This window comes from Danio rerio, chromosome 10, assembly GCF_049306965.1.
Source record: "Danio rerio strain Tuebingen ecotype United States chromosome 10, GRCz12tu, whole genome shotgun sequence".
NCBI lineage: Eukaryota > Metazoa > Chordata > Actinopteri > Cypriniformes > Danionidae > Danio > Danio rerio.
The window spans coordinates 40,273,600-40,291,884 of record NC_133185.1 but is presented as its reverse complement, the minus strand read 5'-3'; the positions used below and the strand labels follow the sequence as shown (position 1 = coordinate 40,291,884).

Sequence of the window (18,285 nt, the reverse complement as noted above, 5' to 3'; positions counted from 1 at the left end):
TTATTCGTATATATTTATTTACAGCGGTACTCGTCGTCAAAACTGAGGATGCGTGATTACGTGCGTGCTGATTGTTCTTGTTTATCTGGCAAGCATAAATGTTACAAGGGTGTAGTTGGAAAAGGGAAATACGAGCAATATTAAAAGTTCACCAAGTTCAAGTGCCAAGCCGAGACCGATATGTCTTGGTTCAAAAAACGTAAGTAAAACATTTTTATTTCCCATTTTTGAAACGCCTTCCTGAATCAATTTATGAAATAACCCTAAAATCCCCCAAAGACATGGCTAAAATGTGGCTAAATGCACATGCTCTATCACTCACGCTAATGATGTCATAGTGATGTCACGTTAACAAAGTGAAATAGGAATTTAAAAAAATTATTACATAAACCTCCTTCTTAGGGTTTAATCTGAAAAATCAACAACTTGTAGACAAACAATCAAACAAATGATCAAAAATGTAGAAAAACACAAGCCTGTTGTCATGAATTTAATAGAAAAACTGTTTATTCACTGAATAAATATTACAACAAAATATTAAATATATATTTTTTAGATTTAAAGAAAAGACTTTCACTTGTGCCTTCAGACAAGTTTATAAAAACCACCATTTAGTCAAGATGAACCACAAACAGGAGAAACATTTAAGTCAGAGAGTCATGAGAATGACATGAATAGCACAATAATCCCATTTATAACCATGTTAAAAATCAATAATATAAAGCTTAAATTGCCTTGGTAAAGAGTTCAGTTGCCTATAAACCTTTGGCTTTGTCCTGATCCATGTATTTGTGGTAAACAACACCGAGAGTGGTGAAGAAGTTTCCCATGAACAAAACGAGAAAAGTAGAGCCACACATGAGAACCTAAGAAACAAAAGAAGACATTTCAGATTGAATTGATGTGATTTTTAGTGGAAAATTGTGTTGTGTAAATATGCTATTTTATGTTTTATTTATTTAATGTTTATGGTTTTTGTTTGTTCAATGTTTTATTTAGCTAATACCTCCTTGATAAAGAGTTATACTTAAATTTTTTACCTGCCACTCTTTCCATTCTGGAAGCTGAGTCATTTGGAAGAGTGTAATCCCATTATAAAGCTGAAAAAACTGGCATGCAAAGTAAGACGGTTAGAAACACAAGGTACACAGCATATAAATAACAGAACTGAATCAGAGCATGCATATTTACATTTCACATCAATAATAAGAAATCTCTGCGAAAAGTTAAAGGCGTTTTGGTCACCCACTGAAGCCTGCACGGCAAAAAAATGTGGTGAAAAATGTGGAAAAAAATCATTAAGGAAATCGATTCTGAACTGATTTTTTTAAAAGCAGATGGCTAGAAAATTGTTTCATATAATTTATAGGTAGAATTTACACTTCTAGGTATTTATTAAGAGACCCCAATTTCCTGAGGCCCTAAGCGACTGCTTACTAGAACTTCTATGTTAAGCTGCTTTGACACAATCTACATTGTAAAAGCGCTATAGACATAAAGATGTATTAATATTGAATTGAATTACTGGTTATATCCACCTCTGCATAAAAGCCAACTTTCAAGATGAACGAAAGAAAGAAAATCATTCCTAATGAGCATTTACATTTATGGTTAAAAACTAGCCTAGAGCGCCACCTGCTGTTAAGTCTTCATGGAGCTTTGTATGATTAGATTTGAACCACTGAGATCACTTGGAATTTTCTGACAAAGTTTTTGGTTTCTTTTCTGGACTTAAAACGCCTCGGGACATCTTTATATGGAGGATGAGGGAGCTCTCAAATTTCATCTAAAGTATCTTAATTTGTGTTATGAAGGTAAACAAAGGTCTATGAGTGAATCACTGAATCATTAATTGAAAATGAGAGTAAAAAATACACATGACGTGTTGTACAAGATTATAATGTTAAAAACATTTATACATTTAGCATTATCAGCAAAGATCACAGTATTTAATATTTTACCTTTTCTTTTATTCAGCTGGTTATTTCTTGATTTTAATTCTTTATTAAAATTACAAGTTTTAAGTTCTGTTTGTTAAAACCAAACGTTTCTTGCAGTGCTGTTTTGGTAATAAATGGAAATCATATTAAAAAAGGAGGAGCCTTTTTTTTGCTGATCCAAATCAATGATCCGATCCATGACTCAAAAACCATAGTGTGATCCAAACCATGAGATGTGATCCGTTACACCACTAGTAATTAATTGACATAATTTTCTTTTTTGGGTGAACTGACCCTTTAAAAATGTATCAGCTATTGTTTAAAAAAATCTATTTCCCTGAAAACAAATAGAGGTTTTCATTCCGAAACTACCCAGCAGGCACAGGTCATCAACATGACTACAAATTGACGTTGTACCCCAACATTGTGTGGACGTTGCATTTTGTTTGGAAATGAAAATCAGGTTGACGACAGAACTCAAGGTAAGACGACATCAATGTGCAACGTCCAACCTGAAATCAACCAAATATCAACACCTAATGATGCTACAGTTGACGTTGTGTGAACGTTACCACTACGACATCTATTATACATTATATTTTGGTTGCTATAGCTGACGAATAAACGTCAGTATTTGACGACAATATGATGCTAGTGTCATGACTGTCAGTGACCACCTGAGGGCGCTGTAGTTCAACGGACACTGAGAGTGAACTACAGCGCCCAAAAACTACAAGTCCATACATACCACGCGCATTACATCCGGTCCACGTACACTGATCTGCCATCACAGCTGTGTCTGTTTACCGTTGATTTCCTGGACTATTTATACAACCATTCCACCTCTGTTTGTTACTGCGTCGTTTGTATATCTTGTCATCCTTGGTATGCTGTTCCTGATCTTGTTCTTGCATCTTGTTATAGTCTAGTTCGAGTTAATCTGTCTTAGTTTCTTGTTTTGTTTGTTTGCCATTTTGTTATTTTGCACTTTGCAATTTTGGATTTTTTGTCACTGTTTCTGCACGATATTATATTAAAATCTGCACTTGGATCCGCACCTTTTGTTCCTGTTTAATCGCGTAACGTGACAGTTGGTTTAAGATGTTGGTTCGACGCTGAATTTTGGTCACTTTCCAACACAACTTAAAATCAACCAAATATCAAACATTATTTGACGTCATTATTGGACATCAAAATAACGCTGTCCTTGGATGCTAGAGATGGAATTTTGGTCACCTGACGTCACGACCTAAATCTAACCAAATATCAAAGTCTTAAGACATTGTGTGCCTGCTGGGTAGAATCTATCGCCTTACTGAAGAACTTTTACCACAATGATTTTATAAAACAGGAAGTGAGTGTAATCCAAGATGACGGCATTTATTGCAAAAAAACACAAGATTAGCAAACGCAATGTCAAACTTACATGGCCCAAGAAAAGGAAAGGCAGGAGAAAGGTGAGACCCCTCCACATCCAAGACTGAAACCCCTCTGATAAAAAAAGATAATTGATTTAACCTCAATATAATGAGGGAAAACCCAATACACTTAATACACAAATACACTTCATAAAACACGTACACATGGACATCACCTATATACTATATAACTGCAGGTTAACTATGTTTATAAATAACTTCAGCTGTCAACAGCTATTAGTTACTAGTTATTTAGTTAAAGTTATTAGTAATTAATAAAATTATGGTAACTACAAACCTTAAGTTTTCTGAATTTGATTATATTGCAATAATGTGCACCTTTTGTAAAGCTGCTTTGGAACAATAATTATTGCGAATTGCACAATATTGGAAAAAACTGACATTACAATGTTTTATTTTTGTGAGATGCATATTGCAATATTGAGCATAATTTTAACAGATAAAAAGAATCGCTCAATTTGGAAAGAATTAATCATTTTAGGATATATTCGGATAAATATAGGATTATTTTGTAGTAGAGTGCATCTATATTACATTTGATAATCCAAATAACAAGCAATGATAAATACCGTAAAGCAAAGTTACAAAAGAAATAGATGTTTTATGGATTTTCTGAGTGTCTAACAGTGTTCAGGTACACAAATTGAACAATTAAATGTAAAATAAATAATACTGTGTAACCTTCATTGTATGTATACTGTATTAATCTGTCTTGAAGTTACCAAACCTTAAACTGGCTTGAAATGCATTCACAGTCTTTAAAACACATGCAAATGATAAATTTTTTTGGTAACTTTTTGGTTAATTTTGCAATTACACAACAGTCAAGTGTGTTTTCAAGTCCTGCTAAGTGAAGTTTCAGAAACTAATTTCGAGAGGAGCGCGTGATATGATTGAGCACGACTGGCTGCTCATCTGTAATCGGTAATAATCCAATCAGAGTGGTCCAAACTTACAATAAATAGATCGTTTTACTACTGCTCTATCTTCGTTTTGGAAAAATCCCCCCTTTCACCCCATCTCTTCCTTTTCCTCCCTTTTCTAAGGGGAGCTCTTGATACCTACCTGATCTCGGATCCCCTTATATGCTTATTAACCGGGTGAGAGCCTTGGGCTTAAGTATCTCCGAACTCAAAATTCTCTCCAGGGACAGCATGCCAAACCTGCTATTAACTCTAAGGATATCTAAATGGGAACTCTTAAAACTATAATCCTGATTTGACACTGCAGATCCTGCGATGTAACTACTGCAATATTGATGCTAAAAAAATATATTGTGCAGCCTAATTGTGTAAAGTGCTATACAAATAAACTTGAATTGAACTGAATCAAAACAAAACAACAGACTACCCACCAACCGTGAGGTCCATGTTGTGTCTTTCTCCAAGAGCTCTAAGTCTGTATAAGCAGCCACTCTGGTAATAGTACTGGAAAAACTGAACAAAATCTGAAAGCAAAACAACACAATAAACCATTAAACATTGACTAATTATAATTATTATTACACTGAATAATAATAATTATTGGTTTAAAAGAGTCAGCAGTTATGATCTTACTTATATACATGGAGTAAGACAGGAACTGATTTCTGAACATCTGATACAGCTCGCCATCAGGCCTGTGAGACACACACACATATTCTCACACTCATTTTCCGTTTTGCTGTTGCTCAGAAGTGTGATTAATTCTAATCACATCATCAAAATATAATTATCTGATTAATCTAATGCACATTAAAATACTTTAATTAACGCAGTTCGGTTTCAAAGGTTGTTTGCTTAATAATATCTACAGTAAAGAGTTATTCATACCAGGTCAGCATTACTCCAGAGAGAAATGTTGAAACATAGTGTTGAAACACCCACCAGCCCTTGATCCTGAAACAAAAGTCAAGGATTTAAATGTTATCATATAACCAGTAAGATCAGTTAATATATGGCAAAAAATAAATATCATGTGCTCTCTAAAAACAAAGGCTCCAAAAAGGGATATATGCAGTGATCCCATGAAAAAATCATTCTGAAATTCCCCAAAAATGAAACTCCCCTTGGAAGTATTGCAAGTATTTCACTTTTTATTGGCTGTGTGTAAAATGCTTGGAACAAAACTTTAAATCGAGATCTTTTAAGGATTAGTTCACCCAAAAATTACAAGGATTATATTAATTATTCACGTCATTCCAATCATTTCGTTCATGTTCAGGACACAATTTTAAGACATTTTAGATGAAATCCAAGAGCTCTCTCATACATGACAACAGCTGCTCAAAGTCCAGAAAAGAAACCATATACGCTGTCAGAACATTGCATGTGACTTCAGTGGTTCAAATGTAATCATAGGAAGCTCCAAAAACACTTTTGTGCACCAAAATACTTTTTAAAATGCTGTTCATCTACATCTTCAGCATCAGATTTGAGTGTGCATTTAATCTTCACAATACAACAAGAAGTTTTTTTCTTAAGTTTTTGGTCCACAAAAGGGTTCTTGGAGCTTTGTATGATAAGAGTTGAACCACATGTAATGTTCTGAGAGTATTTTTATATTCCCTAGTATTCTCTAATTTCATCTAAAATATCTTAATTTGTGTCCTGAAAATGTTTTTTTAGGGAAAAGGTTTCAGGGATGGTTAGCATGAGATCAAATCAAATAGTTAAGTAATTAATAACAGAATTTTCCATTTTGAGTGAACTAATCCTTCAAAAACTGGATCTTTAATGATTAGCCTGCACCAAAAATATTCCCTACCATTTTGTCAAACTGCCACCCTATTATAATATTTTTTATATTTGCATTCTAGTGTTCATTTACAAATGTGCATTTAAAAAAATTATATTACAGTTTTATAAATAATGAAAATCTAGAATAAAGAAAAGTTACTTTTTATTATTATTATTATTATTATTATTATTAATGATAATAATAATCCAACTTTTGGCCTTTTGAACCACCCAAAAACCCCCTTGGCTACGGGCTTGACTATTTAATTTAACTTAATAAATTGTATGAAGAGAGGAATAATTATATACAGTTGAAGTCAGAATTATTAGCCCCCAGAATTATTACCCCCCCTGTTTATTTTTTTCCCAATTTCTGTTTTACGGAGAGCAGATTTTTTCAACACATTTCTAAACATAATAGTTTTAATAACTCATCTCTAATAACTGATTTGTTTTATATTTGCTATGATGACAATAAATAATATTTGACTACATGTTTTTCAAGACACTTCTATACAGCTTAAAGTGACATTTAAAGTCTTAACTAGGTTAATTAGGTTAACTAGGCAGGTTAATTATGCAAGTTAATTTTGTCCTTAAAATGGTGTTTAAAAAATTTAAAACTGCTTTTATTCTAGCCGAAATAAAACAAATAAGACTTTCTCCAGAAGAAAAAATATTATCAGACATACTGTGAACATTTCCTTGCACTGTTAAACATAATTTAGGGAATTTTTAAAAAAGAAACAAAATTAAAGAAGGGCTAATTATTCTGATATCAACTGTCTATATATATATAAATTTTTTTTTTTTTGATTCACTTGTCCCCACCAATGTCAAATGCAAACCTACGCCCTTGATACTACACCATTGGCGCCAATGTGTACTCAACTTTTGAAAACATCAGTTGCACTAACCTAAAATGTCTGAAGCTGAGTGGACAAAAAACTCTTGTGGAAATTGGTACTAAGAAATAATACATTATCTGAACAAACAAACATAGTTCAGTTGAAAAAAAACAGCAAGGCATGATTCACATGTGAAGCATTACAAAGCATTTTTCCCTGTTTGTCCTGCCATGTTTTGACCCTTGTCTTTTTTTACTGTTAGTGTTGTTTTACCATTATTGTTTATTTGTCCTGTTTCTAATTCTTTGTCTAATAAATGTTTAGTTAACATTTGTCTCTGTTTTCGTTTATTTATTTATTTTTTTTCAATGGAACTATGTTTGTTTGTTCAGAAAATGTATTATTTCTTAGTACCAATTTCCAAGAGTTTTTTTGTTTATTCAACTTCAGAAATTTTAGGTTAGTGCAACTGATGTTTTCAAAAGTTAAGTGAACAAGAAAAAGCTAAAGGAAATAAGTATTATGTTTGTGTTGTTGTACTGGCTTAAAATGTTTTAGTGTGTCTATGAAGGCCTATAGACTGATTTTTCGCTTATTAATGTTTCTTCGGCTTAGTACCTTATTTATCAGGAGTCACCACAGTGGAATGAACCGTCAACTATTCTGGCAAGTGTTTTTACACAGCGGATGCCTTTCCAGCCACAACCCAATACTGGGAAACACCCATTCACACATGCATTCATACACTTCAGGCAATTTAGTTTATTCAATTCACCTATAGCACATGTCTTCGGAATTTGGGTGACATCGGAGAACCTGGAGGAAACCCACTTGAACACGGGGAGAACATGCAAACTCCACAGAGAAATGCCAACTGGCCTAGCCAAGACTCGAAACAGCGACTTTCTTGCTGTGAAGCAACAGTGATAACCACTGAGCTGCCCTAGAATAATTTTTATGATTTTTAAAAGAACCTTTATTTTTTAAGAGCACAAGCATATGATTATTCTCACTTAGACCCATTATTAATGAGGATGCTTTCTCTTATCGTCAGTGTACAATAGTACCACACCAACAGGAAGTTGAATAGTGCATCTACAACCCTGTCAAAAGAGGGCAAAAACAACATTTCATCATTCTCTGTTCATCAATCAACTAATCATTTATTTAAATTAATAAATTATTTAAATAAAGCATCAATGAAAAAGGCAGAGTTCCAATTAGTGTATGGTTTACATTTTTTGTGACCATTTTAATATATTTAGTAGCCTAAAACGTACCTGTAGCTGACCAAAAACCGGCAGGTGAATGAAAAAAACAAGAGCAGCACGGTCAAGTATAGTTTGAATTTCTCATACTCGTCTTTATAGGCAAACCTGTACAAAGGAGAAGCAGGCAAATCACATGACTCAGGATGACTCATTAACATTAGAGCACTTCATGATATCACAGTGTTGAAACATGACGATCACAAGTCAAGACCATTGTGGATTTTAAAACGCACAGTTTTAGAAAGAACTTACTTGGATTGCTTGTTAAGTAATGTGACGTTCACATTTCCTAGAACAAGACTGAGGTATAACCTGGAATATAAACAAGGTCAAATATTTTCTATTAGCATCAGGTATTATTCAGAAATCATTGTATGTGCTGAACGAAGTAGATTACAAGTCCAAACACCACTATTTATGGATCTTTACCACACCTTTAGTCCATAGTAGTTTAAGGTGGACAGTGTTTTAGTATAATGAAACAGGCAAATACAAAGTTGTATGATCTACTTTGAATAGTCAATGCTGATAATGTGTATTTGAACAAAAGGTGTGTCTGTAGTGACCTCAGATAGCTCTCATTTGCATTACCCGTTTTTCTTGGGCAAGAAGGCCTCCATCTCAAAAAAGACATTTGGTCTTTCTTTTATAGACTCTTGGATGTCGTCTATTTTATTTACATCTTCTGGATTCACCGCCCCTTTGCATCTATAAAAGAAAAAAATTGGATGAATATGGGGTGCACTTGAATATTGTTTATATTATATATTATAAGCTGATGACTGACTCCTCCAGGGATTCTGAGAGATCCTTTAACTTTTTCCTCTGCCGTGCAATGGAGGAGGAACAGCTTTCTTGCAATTTCGAAACTTCCTCCAGCTTATGTTTGTAATGTCGATGCGTGTCCTGTAAAGCACATGTAGATATATTACAATTTTGTATTACACAAACACAGATATTTTTATAGTTTTTTTATATATATTTTTTGTTAATTATATCTTAATATTATACCAAATATATTAAAATAGAATAAAATGTCTCATTTGCTAATAACTCTTAATACTTTCCCAATACTTTATTATTATGAATCATTTTAATTACTCATAATTTTAAAAAGTAAAATATAAAGGTGCAAGGCAGAACCAAAAAAAAAACAAAAAACAGTAATGCCTTAGAAGAACCATTTCTGGATCCCTAAGTAATGTTTTTTTTAGCAAAATCTTCTTTAAAAAAAAAAAAACATTATTTACAGTATAATTACATAATCTATAAAAACAACTTTTGTCCTGTATAAAGAACTTTTGTGGAATCAAAAAGTTCCATCGATGTAAAAGTGTCTTCATGGAACCACTGTTGCCATTAAAGAACCTTTCATTTTTAAATGTATGAAAAATATACAGCAGTCTAACCCATATCTAGGCCCACATGGAATCTGTGAGCGCAGAAATCCACAGATTTAGCCAATCATTGAGTCTATTTATTTACTTCTGCAAATGTGTGTAAATTTATATTTATTTAGTTGTTAAATTAGTTTTAGTAATATTATTGATTAATATGAAAATGTTTATATGATATATTTACAATACAATAATACAATACAATATAATATGAAAGACTTGCTTTGTTTACCAAAAAAAGTGGATCTAATTGGATTTGCATTGTAAACATTAAATAAAAGTCAAAAAGATATTATTTTTTATTTCATATATCAAGTTTTTGGTTACGATTCTCCCAAATACTCCCAAAGTCATTCAAAATAAATTCGCAGATATTTTACAAAATTCTCCCCAGAAATAACCAGATTCTGTCTGGCCCTACCTATAACTAACTAGCCTGTACAACTTTTACATGAAACCAAGTATGAAACCATTTTAATCTAAAGATGATAATTATATGACCTTGGTACATATATATTAAATTAGATGTTTAGAAGCTTTTATTACAATATTAACGTTATTGACATATAGTGTCTATCACAAAGTTCTTTATCCAGCACATTTAATATAATAAAATGTGTATTACACGTTATATTTGAGAGAATGTGAGTGAAGTAAGTTACCTAACAAAAGAATAGATCTGCGCTCTTCATGCCACCACTTACGTTATTTAACTGTGAGTTGGTATGGATTAAACTGCTAAGCTGCTAGAACTCAAAACTGAATCCTAACTATACAACCACCATCTATGAACGGCGATATTTCTATATGTGTATGAGTAAAAACATGATGTACACAGAATAACTGTTAGTTATTAAAAGAAAGGTGAGGTCTGTCAGAACAGAGTTGTCGAGCTATCCATCTTATTAGCACTGAAGAAAGAAAGAGCACTACCTGAATCTGCTGGTAGTCTTTTTCCAAATCCTCCCATTCTTGTAAACATTCGGTCAGGCCAGTAGGATTAAATAACATTTCCAGAGAGTGTATTTGAGGAAAACAAGAAGTGTTTCACAGATAAGAGTGAAGAGAATAACGGTCTGATTCTTGTCTGCAGCTGTCGTAACGACTCGCTATCTTTGACGGACGTCCGTCATGTGAAAGCGGCATCGCATCTCGAGTAACCAATCAGAGACCTGCATCGGGCATTCTGAAACGCCCCTCCAAGTCAACTAACCAATTGGCGCTTTAAAAACAAGAGTGATACGTCACAGAAGCCGTGCTGTTCAGCCCACTGACTGACTTGTTACAGACGCCCAAGGAGGGAATGTGAAATTTAATAACTACCAGTTGGAACTTAAGACAATATATTATTGTCACAGAAACAATGAATTGTCAGTTAATATGTAAAGTATTTATTACGGCAAGTTAACAGTGACAAAAAGGTAATAGTTATCACCACACTGTTTATGGATAGTTACATTATGAAATGCAAACATTTTTGACTGAAAAGTTCTCTTAAATGTCATGTATTTGTAGACTTCCAGCACAAAAATGGGCACATTGGATGAATTAGTGTGTGTCTGATTTTAGAGATTCTATTAATCACTCTTTTTATCACTCAGAAAATACCAACAGCCACCAAATAAACACATTTCTTACATTTCAGATGTAAAATAAAATGTTTTGTTATAATATCTCTTTAAGAAAACCTTCACAATAAAGATATGAATAAAATGACAAAGTCTGGTGTGTGTATGTGCTGCTGAAGTGGAGATTTATAAGACATTGTATTAGAAATGTACATTTCACTTCTAAAAAATGTGTCAGGGCCTGACTTAAGCTTGTCATCCTCAAAAAAAAAAAAACCCATAAAAAAAAACAAGCATAAAATCATACAATTTAATGATGGGACGGATCCTTGATCACCGTCAGCTTCTCCATCAAATAATGTCACTTGTATTGCACACATTTTATGGTAAAGTTGAAGCAAATTTGACTGGACTGACAGAAACATGGGGACACTTGTAAATTTATTTGTATTATATTTACAGAATTTATTTGTAGAATTTATTTATAACTCCCTGTTTTTAATCAATTCATGTGAATGATAACAACTTAAACTTGTTATTTCTGAAGTTTGTTTTTACTAAATAACAGTTTTTAGCATGACAAAATATTAAAGCTGTTGGTTCAATTGGGCTGAGGACAATGACAATGACAGGATTTTATTAATCACTCTTTTTATCACTTAATTATTCAGAAAATACTAGCAGTCACAAAATAAAACGTTTTCTCACATTTAAGATGTAAATTAAAATGTGTTTTGTTATCATATCTCTTTGTAAAAATCTTTACAATAAAGATATGAATAAAATGACAAAGTCTGGTGTGTGTATGTGCTGCTGAAGTGGAGATTTATAGCTCGTTGTAGGAGGAAAAAAATATTTTTGCCTTTTAAAATATGTATTCTACTGATTTAATGATACCACAGATGCCCAAACTAGGGTTCAAAGTTGGCCCTTGGTAACCTTTTGGCCCACCATCCCATCTGAGAGAGGGAGAATAATGAGCATTTTTTGTGTTTGTTTTATTGTTAAAAGCTAACTGATGAACATTAATTAAATGTTTTAATTAATAGGTGTACATTAATCAGATTTTTTTAAAGGTACATAGTGTCACCTGACAATGCAAAGACTTTGGTGAGTCAATCAAGAGCATATTCTGATTGACTATTCAGCACTGAACTCCACGAGTTATAAACATGATAAATGTTTTATTGCAATAAGTTATCATTTAAATAAGTTATACTGCATTATTTAATACAATTTTAATGTAATATAGTTTGGTATATTTACCTTCAGCTTACGGCTCTCAATGATTTTTGGTTTTTGGCACTTCATACAAAAACGTTTGGCCACCCTTGATCTATACAATCTATATAGAAGATCAGTGACTGATCGAAATCTACAGACACAAATGGAAAAAATGTAATGAAAGAAATGACAGAAATTTAAATTTACAATCCCGTTTCCCATCTATATGCTATACTTCTCAAACTCATAACGTATAACAAGACACTGTCCCTAAACCTACTGCTTAACCAAAATATAACCCGTTTAGTTACATTATATGACCCATTAATTTCTTTGCTAAGTAGACTGTAAGTACACATTGTTAACATATGGCAAATTAAAAGGTGCAACTAAAGAAACACACAAAAGTGTATTTTATACTTGACTTTGAACACAAAAGAAGATATTTTGCTGAAAGCTGGAAACCCGTAACTATTGGCTTCCATATTATTATAGAAATCAATTACAGGTTTTCAGTTTTCTTCAAAATATCTTCTTTTGTGTTCAACAACAGAAAGAAACAGATTAAGGATTGTAAGCACTTGAGTAAACAGTGTGTAATTTTAAATTTTGGGTGAACTATCCCTTTAAGTGGTTAAACCTTTATGGGTTTCTTTTTTGTTTTCTGAATTTTACTTGTTATACGTTTTGATATATTTGCAGAATGAAGTTTACCAAATTTCTTAATGGACCATGATTTTACTTAATATGCTAATGATTTTGGGCATAAATTAAGAGTGGTCCAGAGTGATATATACGGCATAAAGAAATTTAATAAAACATTTTGAAATTTGCCACATTTAACCATTTGAATCCTGCCATGTTATGTTTTTTAATTTTTCAAATGAAATTCATCTGTTATGATTATCAGAGATATAGGGTTGTTGCTAGATCGAATGCGGCTGGAAGTTAACAAGAATTATTTATTTTATTTATTAATTAAATTTTCCATTTATTGTATTTTATTAACGTTTACCCCCAGCCCAACCCTAAACCCAACCATCATAGTAATGTAAAAACAGTATGAGGATGAGGTTTATTTATTAATATGACTTAAAATGATTAATTTTCATATGAAGATCTGATTTTCCATCATCACTGACCATTAAAAATTAGTGGATTTGAATGTACATATTTTCAGTAGTTGGGCTCTGAAGTATCTGTCACCCTTTTCCCAAGAGTCTGAAGTTCCCAGTCAGAAAGTTGTTGCACAAATCCGCGATTTGGCCTCATGTTGGCTTTGCACTGCTGAATATGATTCCATGCTTCCTAAAATATTCAGAAGTGACAAATATCAAGAACTGCTTTAGCCAGTGCTAAATTAAATGACAAGAAAATGATAGAAAATACAAATAATCATCATTTTTAATCTTTATTCTTTGCCACTATTTTTCAAACCACTTGGTGTTATCCATTTTATATGATCACTTACTCTTTCATGTATTTTGTTTTATATATATTAAAATACAAATATGTTGCAATTTCACAAAGATGTCAAATTATTTAACCCATATTTCTATTTAACCTCGTAACTGTCACCCCCACTTTTTGAACAAAGACATAAAAATATGTTTAATTTAAATCATTGCCAATCATGGTGCATAGATTTAAGCTTGGTCTCATTTTAAAGAAGACACTTGTCGGATTATAGCTAAAGTGGAGAAAAAAGGTTATGTGCAAGTTTTTTTTTAAATTGCTGTAGCAAAGTAAAGAGTAAACTCTAATGAATATCCTTGTCAGAAATTAATGAAAAACTGTTTTTTAGTAACATCTATTCCAGGGGTGGCCAACCATGTTCCTGGAGAGCCACCATCCTGCAGATTTCAGTTGCAACCCATATCAAACACACCTGCCTGTAATTATCATGTGGTGTTCAGGTCCTAATTAATTGGTTCAGGTGTGTTTGATATGGGTAGCAACTGAAATCTGCAGGAAGGTGGCTCTCCAGGAACATGGTTGGCCACCCCTGATCTATTCTATCAATACCAGATTTGGAAACTAGACATTTTAATAATTTAAATTATTCATATTTGGTCATGATTGCTTTATGTTTAGACTATAATATTATGCAAATATAATATTATTAATTTATTCATTCACTTATTCATTTTCTTGTCGGCTTAGTCCCTTTATTAATCCGGGGTCGCCAAAGCGGAATGAACCGCCAACTTATCCAGCAAGTTTTTACGCAGCAGATGCCCTTCCAGCCGTAACCCATCTCTGGGAAACATCCACACACACATTCACACACACACTCATATACTATGGACCCTTTAGCCTACCCAATTCACCTGTACCGCATGTCTTTGGACTATGGGGGAAACCGGAGCACCCGGAGGAAACCCACGCGATCGCAGGGAGAACATGCAAACTCCACACAGAAACGCCAACTGAGCTGAGGATCGAACCAGTGACCCAGTGACCTTCTTGCTGTGAGGCAACAGCACTACCTACTGCACCACTGCATCGCCTATAATAATATTATTATTATATATGATTATCATATATAATTGTTATATATAATTATAATGTTATTATATTATATATTATTACTGCAAATGGTCACACAGGTTAAAAGGTGACAATAAATGCATTTTGATTTCCAAATCTTTCTAAATAATAAAAAAATCAACAGTAAATTAAGCATTCAGAAAAAGGGGATCTTTCAAACAATATATAGTTTGTCGTGATTAGATTAGCATTTAATTGCAATATAGTAAAGTAAACCTAAGTGACAGTCACGGAGTTAAATAAGATACTTTCATTGAATACATGCTTTTGACCACAAAATATTACCTTTATTGTGTATTTCAAGTGAGACATAAGATATGCCATTGCAACAGCACAGCATCTGCTTTTCCCAAGAGTAGAGAATACCAAAACTGAAGAGGCATTATTGAGATGTGAATCTGAAATGTTTAAAACACACACACAATCATGTTTAAGGCCTCTGAATTATGTAACCACTGAACCATAAATAATCCAAGTACTTACTAATAAAAACACATATCCTCTCAAACGAAGTAACCAAATCTGCCTCTGCAGAGTCTGCAACTCGGATATGCAGGACAGTGCAGTTTGCCTTTTTAAATCTATTGTGCAAACATTAGTTCATAGGTTAATTTCAAGAGGTTTTTCCAAGGAGTGCTAAAACTGAATGTACATGAATGCATGATGGCTTGACTCACATTAGACTGCAATCATTAGAGACGTTTACAATTGCATTCAACTTCAGATCTTTCAGGACTTTGAGGTTTGTGGCCTGCTTGTAATCTCCCATGTAAAGCTGGCCTGGTAAGATTTCCACAGGATACAGATTCAAGCTTTCTAATTCCTATGGATATAAGTATATTGAACATTAAATATGTTTTACGAACAACAAAACCAACCCATTTATGATTTATTAAAAATAATACCCTGATATTATAAAGAATCTTTTCCGTTCTTAGGAAAGGATAAAGTGCGGAAAACTTCTCGTAGCCCCCAGTAAGAATCTGAATGGGAAATTGGCTGGCTTTTTCTAAGCTGTCTGCACAGTCTATGGCTGGACCTACAGTATAAGGAAAATATACAGTTAGGGGGTTTTTAGAGGTGTACTAGCATTTTAATTCATAACATGTTAGAAAACATAGCAACTTACCTGAGTCTGACAGAGATTGTGTGCCGTTGTCATAAACAATGATGTATCTCATACTTTCAACCTCAACATCCACTGGCATAATAAACTTTCCTTCAAAGTCCTTTGGAATTAACATACAAAAAAAACACACAATGTTTTGGAGTCAGAGACAAGAAGATAGTTTCAAGCACCACAAAAATAATGTTTTCCCCTTCTACACTTGTATATGTCCTGTTTGATTTAATTCTCCAGAGTGAAAACTAAATAATTCAGTGTAAAAATATGTAAATATTCGTATCAGGCATAAGGATTAAAATCAAATACTTAATTATTGTAATTTACATCTTTAAACTTTGTCACTATTCTTTAAACCACTAGGTTTGTCATAAAGATGATTTTAATAATTATTTATACATTCATTCATTTTCTTATTGGCTTAGTCCCTTTATTAATCCGGGGTCGCCACAGTGGTATGAACCGCCAACTTATCCAGCATATGTTTCACGGAGCGGATGCCCTTCCAGCTGCAACATCCTGGGAAACATCCATACACACTCATTCACACTCATACACCACGGACAATTTTAGCTTCACTTATACCACCTGTTTTTGGACTGTGGGGGAAACTGGAGCACCCAGAGGAAACCCACGCGAACAAGGGGAGAACATACAAACTGCATACAGAAGTGTCAACTGACCCATCCGAGGTTCTAACCAGCTACCTTCTTGCAGTGAGGCGATTGTGCTATACTGCGCCACTGTGGTGCCCTTTTTAATAATTATAAATAGAATTTAAAAAAAGTGCAGTGTGATCACTTTTTATTTTTAAAGAACAGGTCAGGATATGTTTTTTTCTTTTCATTTCTACATAACTACATCTGCTACATTGAATCAGCAATAAACACATACAGTTGAAGTCAGAATTATCAGCCCCCCTGAATTATTAGCCCACCTGTTTAATTTTTTTTCAGATTTCTATTAAACGGAGAGAAGATTTTTTTCAAGACATTTCTAAACATATAGGTTTTAATAACTCATATCTACTAACTGATTTATTTTATCTTTGCGAGAAAAAAAATAGCTTAAAGGGGCTAATAATTTTGTCCTTAAATCGGCTTTTAAAAATTATAAACTGCTTTCATTCTAGCCGAAATAAAACAAATAAGACTTTCTCCAGGGGAAAAAATATTATCAGACATACTGTGAAAATTTCCTTGCTCTGTTGAACATAATTTGGGAAATATTTAAAAATAAATTAATTAATAAAATGGGGGCTAATGATTCTGACTTCAACTGTATATTTACAGCGTATTTTTACAGGTATTTCAAACAATAAAGTAGCCACTTTACTTGCATTTAATATGCTTATATTATATGCTTTTAAGGTCACTTTTGTAAATTAAATTTAATCACAAATTGTGAAATTTCTATAAAGCATAAACTTTGTAATGAAAATGAAACATACCCATTTTGCATTTCTGGCAGTGATGATGTGGCTAAAATTATATGATTCTTCAACGCGGGCATCTGAGGAGATAATTCTACAATTATTTATTTATTTTTTAAACAACAGCAAATATACAATTTAAACATGACATCCAAAAAAATACAAATGTAACTAATAACATAAAGTAAATTAAAATATAAATTACACAAAATAAATAAAGATACAATTATTATCTTGATTATCATTAATATTAATTTAATATGTCATGCAATCAGTGTCAAACATGCGATATGCAGTAGTTAGTAAATAACAGAGTAACTTATTATTTCCTACCAATCAGACAAAGGTAGTTGCTTTCTGCAAGTCTTGGAAAATTAGTATATTGATTGAGAAGGTTGAACAGACTTGTTGCCTCACAGAGAACCTTTCCAGCCATTAGTTAAAGCCTGGGCACAAAATAATGGCTGATTGTTTACTAAAAGCGACAAAAGCCACTCTTTGGATAAGAAAACTAAATAATTAAACGTAGTTTCTGTTCTTACATATTCAAATTAAAACCGTTATTAAACCAATTAGACTAATTTGTTGCTAATATTTACGCTCAAACAGCAGCACAGCAGCATGTAGTTGATTATTTACGCTGCTGCTATGGTAAAATTCAACTACCGCAGTGATTGGACAAAAGTATTCTGACAGACCTTTTCCATCTTTCCCAACCAATCCGAAATCGTTAAACCGACATTGAACCAATCAAATTGTACGCACCGCCCTTTTTT

The 18,285-nt window shown here is 32.9% G+C and overlaps 2 protein-coding genes across 6 annotated transcripts; both read right to left on the bottom strand.

Annotated features, from left to right (window-relative positions):
* Positions 1–485: 485 nt before the first annotated feature.
* tmem120aa (transmembrane protein 120Aa) lies at positions 486–10,729 on the bottom strand. 2 transcript variants are annotated; one of them, NM_001082983.1, is made up of 12 exons: positions 10,546–10,711; positions 9,003–9,121; positions 8,807–8,923; positions 8,468–8,527; positions 8,225–8,320; positions 7,958–8,047; positions 5,191–5,256; positions 4,936–4,997; positions 4,734–4,826; positions 3,367–3,431; positions 1,041–1,109; positions 486–866 (listed from the first exon to the last, which is right to left on the bottom strand). In NM_001082983.1, the coding sequence occupies exons 1-12, from the start codon at positions 10,621–10,623 to the stop codon at positions 756–758; spliced, it is 1,026 nt and encodes a 341-aa protein (NP_001076452.1). In that variant the 5' UTR covers positions 10,624–10,711; the 3' UTR covers positions 486–755. The 2 variants fall into 2 exon arrangements, with proteins under 2 accessions (NP_001076452.1, XP_068079811.1); XM_068223710.1 differs by having other exon boundaries at positions 729–866; positions 4,738–4,826; positions 10,546–10,729.
* Positions 10,730–12,346: 1,617 nt separating this feature from the next.
* Positions 12,347–18,185, bottom strand: styxl1 (serine/threonine/tyrosine interacting-like 1). Of its 4 annotated transcripts, XM_073913805.1 has the most exons (10): positions 18,052–18,185; positions 17,843–17,955; positions 17,528–17,589; positions 16,084–16,183; positions 15,860–15,993; positions 15,632–15,777; positions 15,438–15,535; positions 15,240–15,352; positions 13,547–13,712; positions 12,347–12,555 (listed from the first exon to the last, which is right to left on the bottom strand). In XM_073913805.1, exons 2-9 carry the CDS (start codon positions 17,943–17,945, stop codon positions 13,581–13,583), a joined length of 888 nt encoding a protein of 295 aa, XP_073769906.1. In that variant the 5' UTR covers positions 17,946–17,955; positions 18,052–18,185; the 3' UTR covers positions 12,347–12,555; positions 13,547–13,580.
* Between the last annotated feature and the right edge of the window lie 100 nt (positions 18,186–18,285).